The sequence below is a fragment of the Protomyctophum bolini genome (assembly GCF_963924005.1).
Source record: "Protomyctophum bolini genome assembly, chromosome: 9".
Taxonomy (NCBI): Eukaryota; Metazoa; Chordata; class Actinopteri; order Myctophiformes; family Myctophidae; genus Protomyctophum; species Protomyctophum bolini.
In genome coordinates, this window is record NC_137870.1 from 40,019,457 (window position 1) to 40,038,834 (window position 19,378).

General features: G+C 42.9%; 1 protein-coding gene across 2 annotated transcripts; it reads right to left on the minus strand.

Moving 5' to 3' along the window:
• Positions 1-1,365: 1,365 nt before the first annotated feature.
• On the minus strand, positions 1,366-19,299 carry cep295 (centrosomal protein 295). Of its 2 annotated transcripts, none has more exons than XM_080772226.1 (29): positions 18,919-19,299; positions 16,479-16,679; positions 16,058-16,182; positions 15,674-15,767; positions 14,983-15,096; positions 14,657-14,797; positions 14,180-14,363; positions 13,748-13,909; positions 13,212-13,469; positions 12,970-13,070; positions 12,629-12,793; positions 12,186-12,262; positions 10,878-12,000; positions 10,110-10,266; positions 9,803-9,970; positions 8,253-8,486; positions 7,869-7,954; positions 7,354-7,447; positions 7,040-7,258; positions 6,338-6,501; positions 5,561-6,215; positions 5,091-5,258; positions 4,131-4,624; positions 3,669-3,839; positions 3,314-3,374; positions 2,708-3,043; positions 2,244-2,340; positions 1,928-2,027; positions 1,366-1,692 (listed from the first exon to the last, which is right to left on the minus strand). In XM_080772226.1, the coding sequence occupies exons 1-29, from the start codon at positions 19,015-19,017 to the stop codon at positions 1,651-1,653; spliced, it is 6,090 nt and encodes a 2,029-aa protein (XP_080628352.1). In that variant the 5' UTR covers positions 19,018-19,299; the 3' UTR covers positions 1,366-1,650. The 2 variants fall into 2 exon arrangements, with proteins under 2 accessions (XP_080628352.1, XP_080628351.1); XM_080772225.1 differs by having other exon boundaries at positions 3,314-3,377.
• Positions 19,300-19,378: the final 79 nt, after the last annotated feature.

Below are 19,378 nucleotides of genomic sequence, written 5' to 3' on the forward strand. Positions count from 1 at the left end.
CTACAGGATAAATCAAATATAAAGTAATACGGCATAAAAGTGTTTTTCTATTATTATTATTTTGTTTTACTGAAATGTAGTGTAGTAAAAGTAAAACAATTGGAAAGTAAAGTAGAAATACCTCAAAATTGTACTTTAGTACTAAAGTAAATGTACTTTCCACCACTGGACGTAAACATATCCGCCCGCCCCGTATCCAATCAGAAGCCTTCCCAGCCCCAAACCTGGTGTGGAATGAAATAATGGGATTTAAAAGTATTGTCCATGTAAACACTCATTCGGAATGACCTTTCCCATGTAAACAGGCAGCAAAAAACATTACTTCTGAATTAATTCATTCTGAAGTTTTCATTCTGAATGAAAAAGCGCTCATGTCATGTTAAATGACACACTTCAATATCTGTTTAGTGTTGTATGGTTGAATCGGATTTGAATCCAAATGAACCACCACCTGACCCTGGCCTTTAGGGTCTACTTTCTACTACAATAAAGTCAGTCTTGTGTTTGTATAGCTTTTTGGGACATGCATTGTTGATGACGAAGTCCATTCACATAGGTTATCAACATTATTGTCAGCATAACATAATCTTCAATAGGTGTTTAGGGTATACCAATGCATTTTTTGCTACTACTACCCTTCATTGTATAGACCTTTACCGACTCACTGCTGTCATTGTTCAACATGACTATATTTTCTGCACACAGAAGTTGTGAACTACATACCTCCAGAGTGAGTTTTCGTATTGCATCCAGATCCTAGCTGTTAGTTAATGGTTACTGAACACATCACTGGCATCCTATGGAGAATTGGCAGCAAGAAAGATGACAGAATAGGATGAGGGCTGTGCTCCTAATGTTGACTATACTATGGGCCATATATAGAAACTGCACGTAATTCAATTAAGAAATATGACAAAAGAAGACAGTGGAATATATTCTGCTGAGGTAAACATCCGACTGCAGAGCAAGACTCACAAGGTTGGTTGAAGTATGCATTGTGTCCTGTGAAGGATACACATAATGGGAGTGTTCTTTTATCATAACATCCACATTTCATACAAGTCCTCAGAATACAATGTTCATTTGAATGGTTACTGTAGTAACTTAGTGATAAATAAATAACCCTGTTCAAATGATATATCAACCTAAGTGTATTCTATGGAAAACTGACATTACCAGTATTTCTGAGCCGTGTTCATAAGCACATAGTACTCAGGGGCAGAGTGAACAGGCGTTTCCTTCCAAAAAAACCTATTATACAGTTCAGACCTACTTAAATTGATTTAAAAAAAGAAAAGTGTGGCACAATCAATAAACTCAGAGCCGTGAAATGAACTTTTCAGTAAGCAAACAAATGTTTGTATATTTGAATGTATCAAAAATGTTTATTAAATGGTCATGTGTAAAGTGCTTCTGCTTATCAATACTTGACCAATGTGGGAAGGAACCATTGTGTCATCCAGAGAATTCACACACAAACAAACAATTATGAATCAACTTAAAATAAATGTAGACAACTTGGACTCAGCTGTTATGTATTCAACAGTATCTGAAATAAAACCATTTTCTCCAAAAATAAATACAAAAATAAATTTAAAATACAATTAGAATGTTTCTTTAAAAAGGTCAAATACAAAACAATGATATCCGTCATTGCAGGGTCTTCTTGGCTCGGAGTTTCTGTAAGGTTTTCTGTGGAGAAATAGATTGTGATCTGACAAACTATTAACATTTACAGACCTCTAGTTTGATGGCAGTAACGTCAACGCTTATTGGCAGCGTAATTCTTATTGACCCTTTACACAGCAGCCATTTTACATGAAATAGGGTAAAGTCTTTCTCATAATGACAGACAATATTTGGATTTAGCTACAGTACACAACTCAAGGTTATACCAAAGTTCAACATAGATTTAACAAGAGTTTACCTTGTGGAACTCCTTGGCCTTCAGTCGATTTTTAGCACAGGCTTCCTGCCTACCCTTGAACTCCTTCTGGCGTTTCACTTCCTCCAGACGGTCATACAACCTGGAGAAAGATGGAAAACCATACAGAGGTGAATAAGAGTGCATCATGCATCATCCAACAAGGAATGGTTGGATCAGGTACTTCTTTGGCATACTTCTTACAGGCATTTAAGGGTGGAAAGTGCACTCCCAACAGGTCCATAAGCATATAGAACCTTAACTTCTTTTAATCACATCACCATCTCTGGGTACAAAAAGGTATCTCAGCAGTCTGTACCTCTGTGTTCTCTGGTGCATCTCTGAAACGTCAAGTTTCCTCTGCTCAGGCATACAGATCTTCACCTCACCCACCGTCTTCAGCCTCAAATCACTCACTGATTGAAAGAAAGAGATGGGACCCAAGTTACAGTAATATACATGTAGATTGAACATGGACTGTTCACTGTCTGTTGTATCCGTCTTTGATGTTATTATTTACCAATGTTATTTAACTATCACTTGCGCTTTTTCAGCACCTGTAGGATTACTGGATTACCCATTATTAGATGGGTTTTTAATCCTTTTAGCAGACCTTGTATTGAACTGTACTTTTCTGTGCTTTTCTTTTCTGCAAACTGTTACTAAAAGAATTACGTATGTAGACATACACCCTAGATATATGCAATCTTTCATATTCATTGGGCAGATTTTGTCTAAATTAAATTACCTTCAATCGCCACTTCAGTAAAACTTTGTTCTTACCTGGAATAGAAAGTTCTGGCTTCTTGTGTGTGGAACCTGGAATAAGTTCTGGCTTCTTGTGTGTGGAATGCACCAAAGTGACATGAGAAGTGTCAGTGGTCCTGTCCTCAGCCCGTCCTGGGATGGACCTGGCTCTGCACGACAAGGAAAGAATGTCCTTGGCTTTAGGCTGTTCTTCAGGTTGGACTTGGACCTTAGTCTGGGCCATAGTTCGGTTTCTTTTAGCCTTGATTTCTTCCACCCTTCTAGTAGATCTTTGAAGCAGAGCCCTACGTTTCTGTTGGAAGTCCTCCTGTAATCCCGAAGTGGCATTCCACTGGAACTCCAGGAGCGTCTCTGTAAATCAAGGAGACAAACAAATAATGTCCTGCACATTATCAGTCACATGTATTTGTTTGTTTTATCTCCACGACACATAATTAGATTTGTCTTTATTGTGTCAGAAACAGAGGGTACACATTGTTAAAATTGGAAGGAATCCCCCCCCCCCCAAACTCTAAAGAGCTGTGACTTGAAACTAAATTCTGTAACTGATGAGTGAGTTTAAGAGAAAGGTAAAAATGTGATGCCAATGTGATCAAATAGACTATGCTTTATGAATTTCACCTGAGTGTGGCTGGGTTCTCTCCTCCTCAAAGTTAACAACACTCTCCTCTTTTGGTTCCACCTGCTAAAAAGAATACCAGAGTTGTAGTGAGAATCTTACCAAATAGATGACTACCGGTAGAAAATAAGATTATCTAAAGAAAATCATTTTAACTATAAGCAATGCTGGTGAAATAGTATTTTGATTTAGGATAACAAAAATCAGCATTTTGGAAATACTGAACAATGTCCAATTTGTTCCAGATGTATAATACTAAATGTACTAATTTATTTATTTTTTGGACAACTGAAATGTAGTCAGTGACTAGTCTACAGCGGGGGAAAGGTTTAATTTCAAACACAATATTTGCCAGACCTCTTCTATTTGGCCTTTCTGTAATTCCATTCTTTCCTCTTCTCTGAGCTCTCCTTCGTGTTCCTTCTCGTCAGTGGTGGTTGTATCTTGGTCCTCCAGTGTGGTGTCTGCCAGGCTCACCAATGTTAACTGAGATTCTTCCAGGATCCCCTTCTCATTACCGACACGGCCCTGATTTGAAGGGGAAAGTATTCTTTAGCAAGGTCCACGGCATTTATTTGCAACGCAACAAGTTGCAAATGCTCGGCAAACTGCACCAACTAGAAATGGGTCAATTCAGACGTGATTGTGTTTTGCGAATCATTGGTGTGGGCTGGGATTAAGAGTTCAACCGATCATATGAATGAATGCAAACCATAAAAAAAACAGACTCCCAAATGACAAAAAGTATTAATAACACAGTCAGTGGAATAAAAAAATATATTCATATTCCACTTTCTCATGAACTACATTAACACTTACCACTATTTGCTCCCAGATGTTTTCATGGTTGTATTCTTTCAGATTTTGAACATTTGACGCTCTCTCTAGCAGTGATACTTTTGGGGTTGGTGGACAATCACCACTAGGCAGGCTGAGAGCTACTAGCTGCCCCTCCTGGTCAATGGGAGAGACAAAGTCTACAGATTCGTGAGGATGACACTGGGATATGTTGAGCTGATCGAAGGATTCCTGGAGGGCTGTGTGGCCAGTTTGGGAGAGAGGCGGTTCTTCTGCTCGAAGACGGTCTGGGGAGGGGTCAGACATGGCTGAAGGTTCTGCAATTGATCCCATCTCATCTTCCTCTGTTGAATATGTCAACATATTGCACACTTCAATAGCCGACTGTTCACTTCCTTCAGGTGAAGTAGAGGGTGTTTCCTGTTCAGGAAGGTGAAATGTCATGGAAGGGTCTACCGTCTCGTTGTGAGTGACCTCCGCCAGGAGAGGGTGGAAAGAGTCTGAGGCTGGAAACACTGAAGGAGATTGAGGGAAACTGTTAATATGGCTCCCCTGTCAGTGATACCAAGTCACCTACTAATACAAATGTTATTGAAGCATTTTTCAAAATCAATTGTAAAATTACATTGCAAAATTGTAACAACAAAGAAAAAAAACAGGGTAAAAGTGCAGTGCCCGCATAGTTTTAGTTACAATACAAAGACTGTTTATAGAATATAATAGTTTAATCATTTAAACATTGTAGTTAATTGCATGGTATGTATGGTATTTCCAGAAATATATGTCACTTAATTTTGATGTGTTTCCCCCTTGTTGAAACAATAAAGTATAATTGGTCTGTACAAATGGTCTGACATTGAAGATTACTAGACTATCAAACCATTGGTAATTACTGAATAAAGATATTTTGAATCTGGACCTGAATTAAATAAATTCAGTACAATTTCAGGTCAGCTGAACATGAATGTAAAAGTGACTCGCCTTCACTTCTTTCTGGGTCCAGTTCTGGTGCACGGGTAGTGGCTTGCAAGCTGAGATCCTGTGGATCCAGCCCAGAGACAGGAGGGCCGAGAGACTGAGCATCAGGACCTACAACTGGGGCAGTTGTCACAGTGACCGAAGCTGCAAGATCCACGCTGGTTCTTTCCCCTACGCACAAAATGACTTTGTGTCAGAAACTTAAAATATGATCTCATATTAACTCTCACAAAGACAAACATTAGGTCTCACACGTGCAACTACCACTGTCAGGCACTTTGTGTTCTGTGTTTTTCACTGAATAAATAAAATAATTCTACCAATTTAACTTATTGATTTGAAACTTGTTTTTAACAAAAAACATTTTCATGGGTTGCTGTTAATTTCACCCCTGTAAGGAGGTGCAGAGAAGCTATAAGGAAAGGAAATGTGTATATACAGCCATAAATATAAATATACCACCCATCCTTTACCTGAACTTCCACTCCTCTGGACAGCAGACTCGTCCAACTCCGCCAACAGTGGTCTCATGTGGCTCTCCTGGCCTTCATCCGACCACACAGATGACTGCCCCAACTCCAGCTGACCAATCAGCTGGCCAGCAGCATAGACTTTCTGTGCTCCACTCAGGCCATGATGGGAGCCTGACTGGTAACTGGAGAGTCTGCCCATGATACGACTCAAAGTGGAGTCCCATCCACCTTGGTCCGTGTTGCTTACAGAGACTGATTGACCCGACGGTGGACCAATCATGGATGAATGTGCCGTCGGTTGACCTGGGGATGGACCAATCATGGTTGAATGCGCTGATGGTTGACCTGGCGGTGGCGCAACCATTGACGAATGAGCCGATGGTTGATGCAGGGGAGGAGGACCCATCATGGATGAAAGAGATGAATGTTGGCCAGTAAGTTGCTCCATGGTCGAGTCTCTCTGGTCTGAGGCTAGGCAGGATGATTGATCTGCCAGCTGGCCAATGAGCGGCATGAAAGATAGGCAGGATGACTGATCTGCAAGCTGGCCAATGAGTGGCCTGAAAGAAGTGTCCTGCTCTTGGTTATCGGCCAGCGAAGAGGCATCATGTCCTGAGAAGCGAGCCAAGATCTGGTTGATTGTGTTGTCCCACTCCTGAAAGACAGGGAAAAGGACATGCTATCAAATGTTACATTAGATCAATAATATCCATGAAACAATATGACTAAATCGGCTGTGAGTGATTGTGGGACTCATGAGGGGAAAGAAAAACCCACCAAGACATGTCTCTGTGCAACTGAAGGCGTTTCTGAGGGGACAGACAGAGAGTCTACAGGCCGCTCCTCGTTGCTTCCGCTGTCTGGAACTCCCGTCCATGACCGCTGGACCACCGAGGAGCCGTTTTCCTCCACATAGGAGCCCCCTCTGTCTGGAGAGGACACTGGAGATGGAAGCAAGAGGAACGCTTGCGTTCATTATGGTACAACGAATGCACAAACATTCAATGAGGTAAATGCGCTTTTATCCATTGATCGTTCCCAACCTTTTTTCCTTGGAGCCCCATTCTTACATCTGACAAAAGCTGAGACCCCCCCCCCACCTCCCAGACACACATTTGTTGTATTTTTCAAACATTTTAACACATTGACTCCCAAGCATGACTTTCCTGACCTAATTGATAAAGATCTCTTTCCCTGCCGAAACCGACTTCCCCGATTTAGGTTTTATCGGCAGATTTTGAACTTTTAAGACATACAAAGTTTTCAGCGAAAAAAAAAAAAAGAAAAAAAGACGCTCGCTTCCCAGGGCTTCTGGGTAATCGAGTCACAATGCAATCCTATGGACAATGGCGCCAGCCTGTGGGTCGCTCTGTTCTTCCTTCTTGTTTTGGATGGCTGTGCTAATTAAACCAAAATAGTGTAAATAATGTAAATAATTGGTAGGCAGAAATCTGGCATCGTTCAATCAAGCATTCCCACCTGTGCTGAAGGAGAAGTCGAGCTCCCTGGTGTATTTATCTATGATACGATGGATGTTGCTGTCATGGAACAGGGCGTCTGTGGCTGGACGAGGAGTGGCTAATGCAGACTCCTCCTGAGAGGAGAAGCTTTCTCTGGACGTAGGGGTGAAATCTAGTGAGTCTGCAGCACCCGCTCCTCTTTCAGCACCAGACCTGGTGGCTAGTTGCTGGGAGCCATCTGTAGGGAGGTGGAAGGAAAGAAGAAAACAATGCATTTACAGTAAGTGGAGCAAGACAAACAAGCAAGCATTGCCACAGATTCGTTTCCCTGACCTGAATGGGCAGAGCTTTGTTCATGATCCGAGGTGACGTAGCTGCCAGTGGAGATGGTGGTGGAGAAGTCAGGGTCAGGCGGTCTATAAGTAGACTGAAGATACAGGTTTAGTAAGGGGGGGATAATGGTTCTTTTGGTGTCATTCTAAGGTTTAGTAAACATGCAACTTTACAGACTGAGCTCAGTTCAAGTGTAGAAACCCTCACAAAGTGTATTTTAAATACACTTCAGGTGCTTATGTTTGCATCATCGCTCAGCATACACACTCTCTCTCAGACAAAAACAATCTTTATACACAGACACACACCAACAGGCGCACACATGCATGTACACTTAAACACACACACAATGCTCCTCAAGCATAATCATGGACCCGTGTCGTCAAGTCCTCAGATTTGGCTAATTTTCATCATTGATCCACACAGTGGCGAACCTCAGAGGGAGACAATACATGAACTACAATGTGTGCAACTCAGCACACAGATAAGGGTGTTGTTTTAGTTGGTGAACTAACCTCTACGGGGGATTTGCAGCAGTCGATAGCAGGACCTCCTCTGCCTGAGTCAGAGGAGGACCGAGAGACGTTTGGAGGGAGTGATTCTGAAACACAAATGTTTAGGAGTGAGCGGCAACTTCCCTGCATGTGTACAAATAACATGTAAATCCCGTTTATTTGGAAAGTACAACACATATACTGTAAAATAAATACATTTGCAGTGGCGACACTAGTACAGATCCATTGATGCAGGGTTTCACGGCACATACATTTAAGAGCCATCCAGAGATATTATCTGACCATGTACGTGTATTTCCACACCTTATTATAGACATAGATAACCTATTGGGACAAGTCCGCGTTTAACATATAACAGTATACAGTATCAACTATATACAGTACCAGATTCTGGGGAGGTCCCTGCCTTCATCAGCATTCTCTCTCGCCAGGATATCTTGCTGGAACTTCCTGCCCCCGAGGCTGACACAGAGTCAGTCCCGCTCCCAGCAGACAGATCCCCTCTGCTCGAGGAAGTATGGGAAGACCAGTGAGAACCCACTGAGGTCTCTGGTTCTTCCTCTGGGTATGCGACGCTGTCTAGAATACATGCCGGCACATTTACACTGTCCTCTGGACCTGTGGACACACACAAAATGGAATATTAAACTCGTATAGTACCTTTCAATGGGAAAATAAGTTCACAATAGAAAAACCCATGCAATGCACCCTGACCTGGGGTTTGGTAAAGGTTCTGCGAAGTGCCCGACCCAGGGATAAATTCTGTCTGCTTATAATACTCACAACACAGTATAGTAGTTGAAGTTGTGCTATGGAAATACAAGTCATTGCTTCCTTTAGAACCGGGAAGCTAATGAATCTGTTTGTTGTGTTGTTTTTTTATCCCTCTGCCCCAAAATTTCCAGAAATGTCCAAAAATCCTGCAAATCGTTACACAGTATCTCTATAGAGCGCCGCAGTCCCTCCCCCTTTCAGAAAAACGAGTGGCCCAGGAAATGAAACCCCAATGCATTCTCCCATCGGCACTTCTTATTTAATTTATTTAAAGACGGTTACGCCGCGGACAAAGCCAACTCGGATCGTGACAAATCATGACAATGAACACAATGTTTTGTGCCGATCAAATAATTTATAAGACGAAAAACAAAACAAATAGTGTTGTCTCCTGACTTTCCCTTCTTCTTTCTAATGATTTGATCGGCCCAAAACATTGTGTTCATTGTCATGATTTGTCACGATCCGAGTTGGCTTTGTCCGCGGCGTAACCGTCTTTAAATAAATTAAATAAGGAGAATGCATTGGGGTTTCATTTCCTGGGCCACTTGTTTTTCTGAAAGGGGGAGGGACTGCAGGGCGCTCTATAGTCATGTGTTCAAGACAGATCTGTCCGATATTGGCTAATAATAATTGGCCAACATTGGCTTTCAAAGTTTGCAGGATTTGCCCGTTTTGAACAAAAAGCCTCAAATCATGAACGCAGCGTGCAATATACGTGAACTCTTTCACAGACTTTCCTACTAGGCTGAGGAATATATCCCACCCTTTTCACATTGGCCTGTTATAGCGCCACCAACAGGTGGATTTTGCAAAACACATTTCCATCCAAGGCGTAAGAAGAAATGGCACCCTTTTCACATTGGCCTATTATAGCACAACCAGGAGGCCACAGCCTGACCTGGCCTGGTGGAGACATGTGCCCCAAGGGGCACTTTTTATTTATTTACAGGATTTGTAAAAATATACAGGATATCACATTGAAGAGTGTTATAACTCTTTTTTGAGACCTTAATCGGATACGAATATACTTTAGCATAATAAAGTATTCTTTTCTACAACAACAGAGCACCTCACCTCTCTCTAAACTATGACTTTTATATAATGCAGCACCTCGTCTCAACAGTTTCTGGGGAAGAAAATGGGCTCTCTTGGCTCACCAATGACTATGCTGGTATTGACTGGAGTCTCCACTTCCTGAATGGCACTGAGCTCATGTTGTGATGTGATCTCTATGGTGCCCAGCCTGACCCGGGCCACTGGCGGTTTGGTTGGCCGAGGAGCGAGGTGCAGTGGTGGGGCAGCTGTATCAGCCAGGGTGGTGGGAGCTAAAGAAAATGACAAATGAATGCAATTATGCAATATTTAAAACCTGAAATTCCAGTAGAAATATCAATGAGAAACAATTCACTTTCTGGCGTGGGAATTTAAGGGAAACCAGCAGAAAGAAAGACACTAATTGCTTACCACTGGTGGGTGGCTGGCTGTGTGCAGTACCGTCTTCTTGTAGATGTGACAAAGAGCCTCCACTAGCCTCCTCCATTGCTTTGAGCAGGGATGACAGAAGTTTGAGGCGCATGGCACCAATGTCCTCTGAAACTTCAGCGACAGCCTCTGGAGCAGGCTATGGGGAATGTATACATTAGTGGGGAAATAATATTTGACCAATAAGCTTCAATTGAAACTAGACCCTAAAAACAGACGAGTTGAAAAAAAGTTAAACTTTTCCACTGCCGCACTGTGGCAGACAGCCAGACAGGTGGTCTGAAAAGGGCATGGACTACTAGGCAGTAGGAATATACACAAAGGTGACTTGGGTGTTTCAGACATTTAGTTTTCCGACATTTTGAATGTCACTAAATCACTACCGCTGCTGTTTTGAATTTGGAATGTGTGTGAATGGATAAAGTGTAATGCACAATGTACAGTAAAGCACTTTGGATAAGACGCAATGCATGGTACAGTGAAGAAATCAACTTTTTCAATTTGCGCTCTGGAGAAGAGCCTGGCCAATGCCAGATGATCAATTACCAATAATTTGACCAATATTTTGTCAAAAAGTATTAATCACTTCTAATCATTTAGAAAAACGTAGAATCGACAATGATGTCATCAATAAAGTCAAACCAATATATCTGTCTGGCTCTTTCAGTCCATGAAATCACCTGATGTCACGCATTGTTCAATTTTAAACATGTTGATGAAAAACAGCCATTTGTCCCAGGACCCAGTCACCTGTGCATCACTGTTGAGTAGAGTCTGCAGGGCCTCCCTTTGCCTTCTCATCTGGTCCCTTTCCTCCTCTTGCCTACGTCTCGCCTCCTCCCGCTCCCTCTGCTGCTGTGAAACATTCTCCCTCTGCCATAGCACCTGGCTATGAGCCTCCTTCAGCTCTTGCCTCAGCCTTTCCAGATCACCCTCCCTGGGCAGCAGTGATGTTGGCTGGGGAAAGCTTTGCTCACAAATCCCAGCAGGCTTCTCTGAACCCCGTGTTGGTGGACGTGTAATACCTTGGTTAATGACTTGGACAGGAGGGAGGGTAGGTGGGAGAGGGATGCCGCAATCTGCTGGCTGGATTGTGAGTAGACTATGGTCTGGATAGGCTGTGGTGACTGGAGAAGGTCGTAGTCGCTCAGGACGAAGTTCACGTTCCCTCTTCTGTGCCTCCCTCTGTGCTAGCGCACGACTATGAGCCTCCTGTAGCTCTTGCCGCTGCCTCTCCAGATCACACACCCTGGTCACCATTGACATGGCCCGGGGGAAGGCCTGTGTTGGTGGATTTGTAATACCATGGTTAATGTCTTGTACAAAAGGGAGAGTAGGTGGGGGAGGAATACTGCAAGCTGATGGATGGATTGTGAGTGGTCTGTAGTCTGGGGAGGCTGAAGAGGCTCTCAGTCGCTCAGGGAGATGTTCTGTCACTCTCTCCCTTGTGTTGATAGTCAGACAAACATTGTCTGCTATTTGGTCCCTGAGACTCACTGCTGCAGATTCCAATAGCATTGGCCTGGATCTGGAGTGAACAACTCCACCAGGTCCTGAATTCCAACCAGGACCTGAGAAGGCTGAGAGTGGGGGAGGCAATGGCACAGCAGTTGACTCTCTGGTAGGGATTATCACTGGAATCTGGGTTTTACCATTTGTTTCAGCAATGAAGGGTAGCATTGTGCAGCCACTGAGAGGCTGCAAATGGGGTACTAGAGGTACAGTTTGGTCAATGCTACGGGTGGGAGGGAGAACAAGGCCTGGAGGTACAGCTAGGGGCATTGCTGATCTGGCGGCCATGTTACGGATTTGAAGACTTCGCTGGTATTCTTGCAGTCGCTGGCGAGCCACTTCCAGGGATCGTTTGTGAACTCTAAACTCAAGACACACAACATTCAGAAAATTGTATACAAATAGACAATCTACTTTTGATAGATGTGATTACCTTTTCTATACCAGCCACTTTGTCCAATAACCCTATATTACTCAGCTCATTTACTTTCTATACATTATTTAGATGATAATTTATAACACTAGCCAGTAGATTTAAAAACACACTTATTCTGCTCCAGGAGTCGCTGCTGGTATTCTCTGATCCTTGTGGTGTGGTCATTTTCAGCTGCTGTAGGCATAGACTGCAGGAAAACAAAGACGATTTAAGTGTGCTATACTGATTTTGACAAATGAAAAAAATGATCTTCCTTTGTGCCCAAATAAACATTTTGGCTGACTTAATATGGTTACTTCACAACTAAGGTAGATACCAAATCCGATAATAGCACATATTGCCGCCATAGGTCTACTTAGCCCTTTCCAATGAAAAGGAGAGGGGGAGTGAGTGTGAGAGTGTGTGTGTGAGTGAGTGAGTGAGTGAGTGAGTGAGTGAGTGAGTGAGTGAGTGAGTGAGTGAGTGTGTGTGTGTGTGTGTGTGTGTGTGTGTGTGTGTGTGTGTGTGTGTGTGTGTGTGTGTGTGTGTGCGCGTGTGTATCATGGACACTGACAGGTACTTCCGCTTGGCAGACAGGTAGGTCCTGGGTTACAGCAGCCTTCAGGGTTTCTCTCTCCTGCTGGGCTTGTAGCAGCTCCTGCTCCAGCCTGGCCTTCTGCTCCTCTAGCTCCTGGAGTAAGGATATCTGCTGCTGCTTCTCCCTCTCCAGCTCTTCTTCCTGGAGGACATTAATGCTTCCTATTTATCTCAACATTATCTTAGATTGCTGGTGGTAAAACAAATGAATCAGTCTGTAATGTTGACACTTATAAAGCGAGATACTGGCAGAAATGTTCGCCAGTACATCAACAGATACCAATCAGTGCGAGCCTGTGGCTCTGAATGGGTACATACCCTTTCCTGACGCTCCAATTCAAATTCCTGCATCTTGTTAGCCAGCATGTCAGGAAGAACCAATGTCCCTGCCACAACCCTCTCCTCTGTAGTTTCCAGTGCTGGTTAGATTAAAAAACAAAAATAAATTATTCGCTGTCACCAAAGAACAGTTACAAAGTGAAATAGTGAAATAAAGTGAAATAAAAGGAAGATAAGATAAAGAAAGTATTAACTAAAAGGTTTTATCCTGGCAGATGTACCTGGTGGCGAGTGGGAAGGCTGAAGGAGCTTGTGTCTGGCAGTGCATGGATGCACTCTCTCCTCACTGGACAAAGAGCCTGTGTCGATAGTCGAGTCCTGTTCGGGTACCTGATCTTCAGTGGTGGTTGGTGGCGAGTGGCCAGTGGGAACGAGGCTTGCTTCGCTGCTCCACTGGTGGTCTCTTTGGGTCCTGATGCGGTTCAGAAGCCTCTTCAATGCCCGTCTGGGAGCAGGCCTCGCTGGCAGGGAGGACTCCACTACAACAAAAAAGTGAGGACTGATTACACAACGGCGACATTTGTTTTATCGCGCGATAAGAGTCTCGCGTTAACACAACACGTTAACGCCAATAACAGCCCAGCAGTAGTTATAAAGTACAGTTTGGACAAAACGCCCAAAACCCATGGACAAAAATTAAATCACTTTTACTTACATGTTATTTTAACAGCAATGCTGATATGTCGGTATAGATCCTAAAGCTACCATGTGTACCACTTTCCTTAACTTGCTATGGGGGAGGAGCCAAGCTCTTTACCAGTTTCTTGCCCCAGGTGTCCCATCTGCTCTTGATCAGGGCCTGTCTGTTCTGCTGTGGCGACATCGTCCAGGGTCAGGTCCAGGTCTTCATTCTGGCTGTCTGTGGACTGGGCCGGTAGAGGCTCTGGCTCCAGCTGGAGTAACATGTCACCTTTCACCCCTACATGGATACATACAGGGAAAGGCAAGGCTCAATAGAATACCACAGAAGCAGGGTAAACCCCAGTTTCCCATGTGTTATCCGGGCCTTGTAGACATTAGTTAGTTTGTAGGTGAACTGAATCCAGACCACAATATTGTATTATACATCTGTAGCGTTATTATTATGCATTAATTTCAATTGTCAACAGACTATAAAATGGTAAGAAAAACCTAAAGACAACTAGTTACTATAGCGAGCTGTAAACCCAAACTTCCTGGGTATTCTTACTCCTCTCTCCTGTGTACATGTCCTCGAAAGCAAACTCCATCTCCCTCTGGCAGTCCACCATGAACTCTTGTCTCTTGTGCAGAGGCTGGAAGATCTGAGCAGGCATCTGGGACACTTGGCGTCTTCTTCTCAGTAGGTCCGTCTGCTGCATGTGTTCCAGCTCGGTGAGGAAACGCTCACGGTCCTAGAGAAGAAAAGGGCATTTGCATGTATTTACATAGGTAACGCAAGACAGTAATGAAATATACACAACATAATACTGGATTTTAATGAAATAAAAAGAACAAACTAAATGTATACGACAAGACAGAAGTATGGTTTAAAAGGAAAGGCAAGACCCACAAACTTCTGTAAAAGGAATGTTTGCAGCCAAACAAAAACTCAGTAGCAGTGGGTATGCCATTTGTTAGAAATCCCCTACCTAAATGCTACAGTATATATTGTGTTGTGCTAGGAGAACTGCGATTCTGATGATACCTGAGTGAGGCGTTCTCTCCTCAGGGCGTGCTTTCCTCTCAGACGAGCCTTCTCCAGCTGCTCCTCTCTCCCCCTTTCAGCCTCCCTCCCCAACTCCTGCAGCCTCTGTGCCTCCTGTTCTGCCATCTCATGGGCATTGGGCTGTAGAATCAGCAACAATGCACATATCAAGTGGAGAACATTTTCGGGATATCTTTCTACCTCTGGTTCTCTAGATGCTAAAAACATTTTATTATCCCTTCTTGATTATTTGATTCATACAGTACAGTACATTGCAACAGACATTTCAAATGTGATGCCAGCTTCAGGATTACGGAAAGACGTACCTGTGTCGACTCAACTTCCCTATCCACTGTGGTCTCAGGCATGTGGTAGTAGGTCGCAGAGAAGGAGTTCACATCTGATTTCTTCACTACATGCTGTTTCTTGGGGTCTATATTCTGTTCGAACAATAAAGAGTAATTTTAATAAATAATACTAAACAAACAAACGTATTTCTCTGGGCATAAATACTGTCCTACAATAATCTGTTCTAGCAAAGTAGAATTTATAACACCATATCCACGTTAATAATGCTGCAAAATAATCAGACCAAATGATTGTGAGATTTGTTTTGTCCAATATCATTCAAGCCCAATTCTAAATTGAAATGTAATATTGTTTGTTTGCCACATTCACTTAACAAATGTCATTATCCAATATTGTCGGTTAACAGTAGGCTTGGGGCAGATTCACACTATGGTCCCTGGGTGGGGGCTTGGGAAGTCAAGTGAAAGCATTGAATACAGTTGAATGAAGTGTACTCGGATACGGATCGCTGCAATGTGAACGCATTGAATACAGTTGAATGTGCAGAAGAATGCAGAAGAATCAAGGCCAATGTGAATCGGGTACCAGGTAATCGTATTCGGGAACAGTTTCAATCAAACGGACTGCAGTGTGAATCGGCCCTTGGTCCACTATGTCATTCTAAATTGTGTTTTGACAATCGGGAGGCTTGGGAGCCTGGCATATCACCTCAATGGGGCGCAGTGGAGGTGGTGGGAGGCTGGCCACTTTTGTTGCCCTCTCCCTTTCTGCCTGCAGCGCCTTCTTCCTTGCTGTGATGAAACTGTAAAAGTGGAGAGCATTAGGGCCGATTCATACTCCTATTTTACCGCTGTTTCGGCGCTGTAGTGCCGAAATGATTTCAGCTCGTCAGAAAATTTCAGTAGCACCGAAGAGCCGACTTTAGGACGGTACCCGCCCCCCCGAACCTCAAATGACGTCAAATTGTAGGCTCTACAGCGCCGAACCGACTTTTATTCGGCTCTAAAATAGGAGTATGAATCGGCCCTTAGACTGAAATGCAGTCAGACATGTCGGTCATGAAATAACCCTCTTCTGGACTGTAACGCTCACCGAGTTTGCTCCTCATGGTCTTTTAGCCTCTGTGATTTGAGCTCTTGCAGGGCCTCTCTGTAACGCTCTTCTGCTTTTGCTTGGTTCTCCTCTTCTCTCCGAGCTATCGCTGCCCAGTCAGGTTCCTGGCTCAAAAATAATTAAACATAAATGCACAGTTGAGGGATCTATTCATAAGTAAATCATAAATATTCTTTTATATTTTATGATGGCATAATGCAGCATGGTTTACTTTCTACTGATGATTATTACACAGTAAAATATGTTAATCTTTCCATTCGTATCTCCAAGAACAAGAAATGTAACCCGTTTGGTTACATATGTATGCTCTCAAGAGTTAAATTAAATTAACACTGAGGATTTGAGCCGTGTACTATATGATAATATATATATATATATAGGCATGTGTATTCATGTGTACATTTTCTTTTGCACTCCTGTGGCCCTGTCCAAGCTGTTCCAGGCTTTGCTGGTATAACTTCTGCAGGGTCTCTATCCTCTCTCTCTTCTGACACTCCCAGTCGCTCCTCAGCTGATCCTCCAGGTTCTGCAGCTCTCTCTCCCGTCTCCGCTGCACCTCGCTGCGGATGTGCAGCGCGATGTTCCGCTGCTGTTCACGCACCTGCGTGGACATCCAACAAACAAACATCAGCACATGGATGGACATCCACTGGGTGTGTTGAACATCATGAGAAATGGTTGAAGAAGCTGCACATTTATAAACATGGTTTTCAAAACGTGGGTGTCCAGCCCAGGGGAACGCCAGGGGTCCTTGAGGGAGGTTCAAGGCCGTCCTCTGCAAAATGAGGAATAGTTGGAATTTTCAGGCTATTCCAAAAATGTGAGCTTGCAGATTGGTTATTTTTGAAAATGTGTTATTTTAGAAAAATCACAATCTGTGGGGAAGTGGGGAACCCTGGCAGAACAGAGGGTATGTGCGTGACATCATCGTACCTGGAAGTTATGCGGGAACGCCCACTGAGTGGCAAAAAACTACTTTCTGGCCTTGACAGCCCCGTTCATCCAAACAGAGAAGTCCTGTCTGATTGCATTAAACAATGTTAAGCTGACCAACATTGCAGCTGTATGAAAAGCTTGAATTATCTCTTTCTATTTGCAAAGTTTTTGTTTCATAAGAATCCACCGTAGAAACGTTATGAGCTACTTTCTGTCAAGAAGTGCTTGTTTTCAAGAACACAACATTTTGCTGCCTCCTGCATTATCCCATTCTGTACGCGAACCCCTTTTGGTGTTTTAACTAAGCATTACGTTATACTTTAGCTATTGAAAAATAGCAGATCTACAAGCTCATAGCATGCTACGAGCTTGTAGGTCTGCCATTTTTGAAAAATCGTGAAAATGCGGCACAAATCTTTGAATATATATTCTTTCAGAATACTTTCTTAATAATTCGACGTCAAGCCGAAATGGGTTAAGTGACATTTAGAAACGGTTGAGTGATTTCCAACGAGCGCTTCCAAACTCCAACACTGCTCAATGTTTTGCCAGTCTATATGAGGGGGGCGTGTCCTGATGGGAAACTTATGCATGTGCATACTCTCTAATCTCTATACAGTACTTTAAAATACACAGTCAAATGTATATCAATTTGGTGTAAGTAAGTAAGCCTTGCAGAGCAATGAGGCCCATAGGGCAGGAGCAGGACCCTATCTCCTGTTTCTGTAGTGTGAGGCAGCTTAATGTACATGTACAGTACAGTACACCGTACACCCCCTGGACATGACGCTAGCATGTCGCAGGGACTTAACCCCAATCCAACCCTTGATGCTGAGTGCCAGGCAGGGAGGCACTGGGTCACATTTTTATAGTCTTTGGTATGACCTGGCCGGGGATTGAACCCCCGACCTCCCAGACTCAGGAAGGACACTCTAACCACAAGGCCACTGAGCTGGTGTCCTTGACATTAAAATGTATGACAACCATAGCCACAATTTGAAATTCCTAGATTATTTTATAACGGGAATACGGGATGAATCTGGGATGAATACCCTCCATTGACTCCCATTCATCCAATTTGCTTTTGCGATCTGCTTGTATTAAACAACGTTAAACTCACCAACATTGCAGCTGTAGGGCAAGCTTGAATTATCCTCTTTCAATCTGCCAAGCGTTTGTTTCAGAAAAAAATCCCTGTAGACATGTTATGAGCTACTTTCTGTCAAGAAGTTCTCTGCAGACTGCAGGTGATTATTTTTCTACTTGTTGGAGTTTGGAAGCACTCGATGCGTACAACCCGCAACCCGTTAATAAAAACGAGTGCTTCCAAACTCTAGCACTTAGAAAAAGAATCACCTGCAGAGAATTGCTTGACAGAAAGTAGCTCATAAATTTAACATGTCTACAGTGGATTTTTATGAAACAAAAGCTTGGCAGATTGAAAAAGGATAATTCAAGCTTGGCCTAGAGATGCAATGTTGGAGAGTTTAACGTTGTTTAATACAAGCAGATCGCAAAAGCAAACTGGATGAATGGGGAGTCAATGGAGGGTATTGCAACTCTAGATTCATCCCATTATAATGGTTGCAAAGAGTTGCAAATTGCGGCTATGACAACCACTGCTTTAGAGGCAGTCAGACGTGCAAGATTATGAGTCAATAATTTCAACAAAGGGGGTAAAGAACAGCAAATGAGATACTTTGCACTCTAAAGAAAATCATTTTACGGTTTATCATCATTATTATTGTTGTTATAATCTAATTATGCTGCTGTATTGTCTTATTAAAGGAAGCCAAAGAAAAATACCCTTATGTAAACAAACAAAATGTTAACATTAACAATATAAGTATAACTTTGGTTTGAACCTTAACATACATCCAGAGTCAGAGAGCATAATTTATTACCTGTTGTATTCGTAGTTTTCTCCTCCTGTCATGTTCCTCTCGTATGAGTTGAGCCTCTTCGTTGGGGCTAAGTCTCAATCTGACCACTTTTCTCTTCATGTTCAACACATTCTTCTTACAGACCTTTAGTTTGGGTTTCGGGTTCAAAACAAAGACCTCTACTGCAGTTATACTTAGCGGGTTAGCTTTATGTTCCTGTCGGGCCAGCAGCTGGTGATTTCACACACACACACACATGTGTTTCTACGACACACATGACGTGCATTGTTAATATATTATAAAATAGTAAAACGCGAGTTTAAAAAAACATATAAAACATATAAAGTGCAAATGGGAGACAAACGAACTTTGGTTTGTCACTAAGTACCATGCCAACATCAAGTCAAGTGACGGTTTGTTATTTGGGTATCATGTGATGCGTCACATCCGGTCGTTTAAATGACCCGCCCCCAAGAGGCGA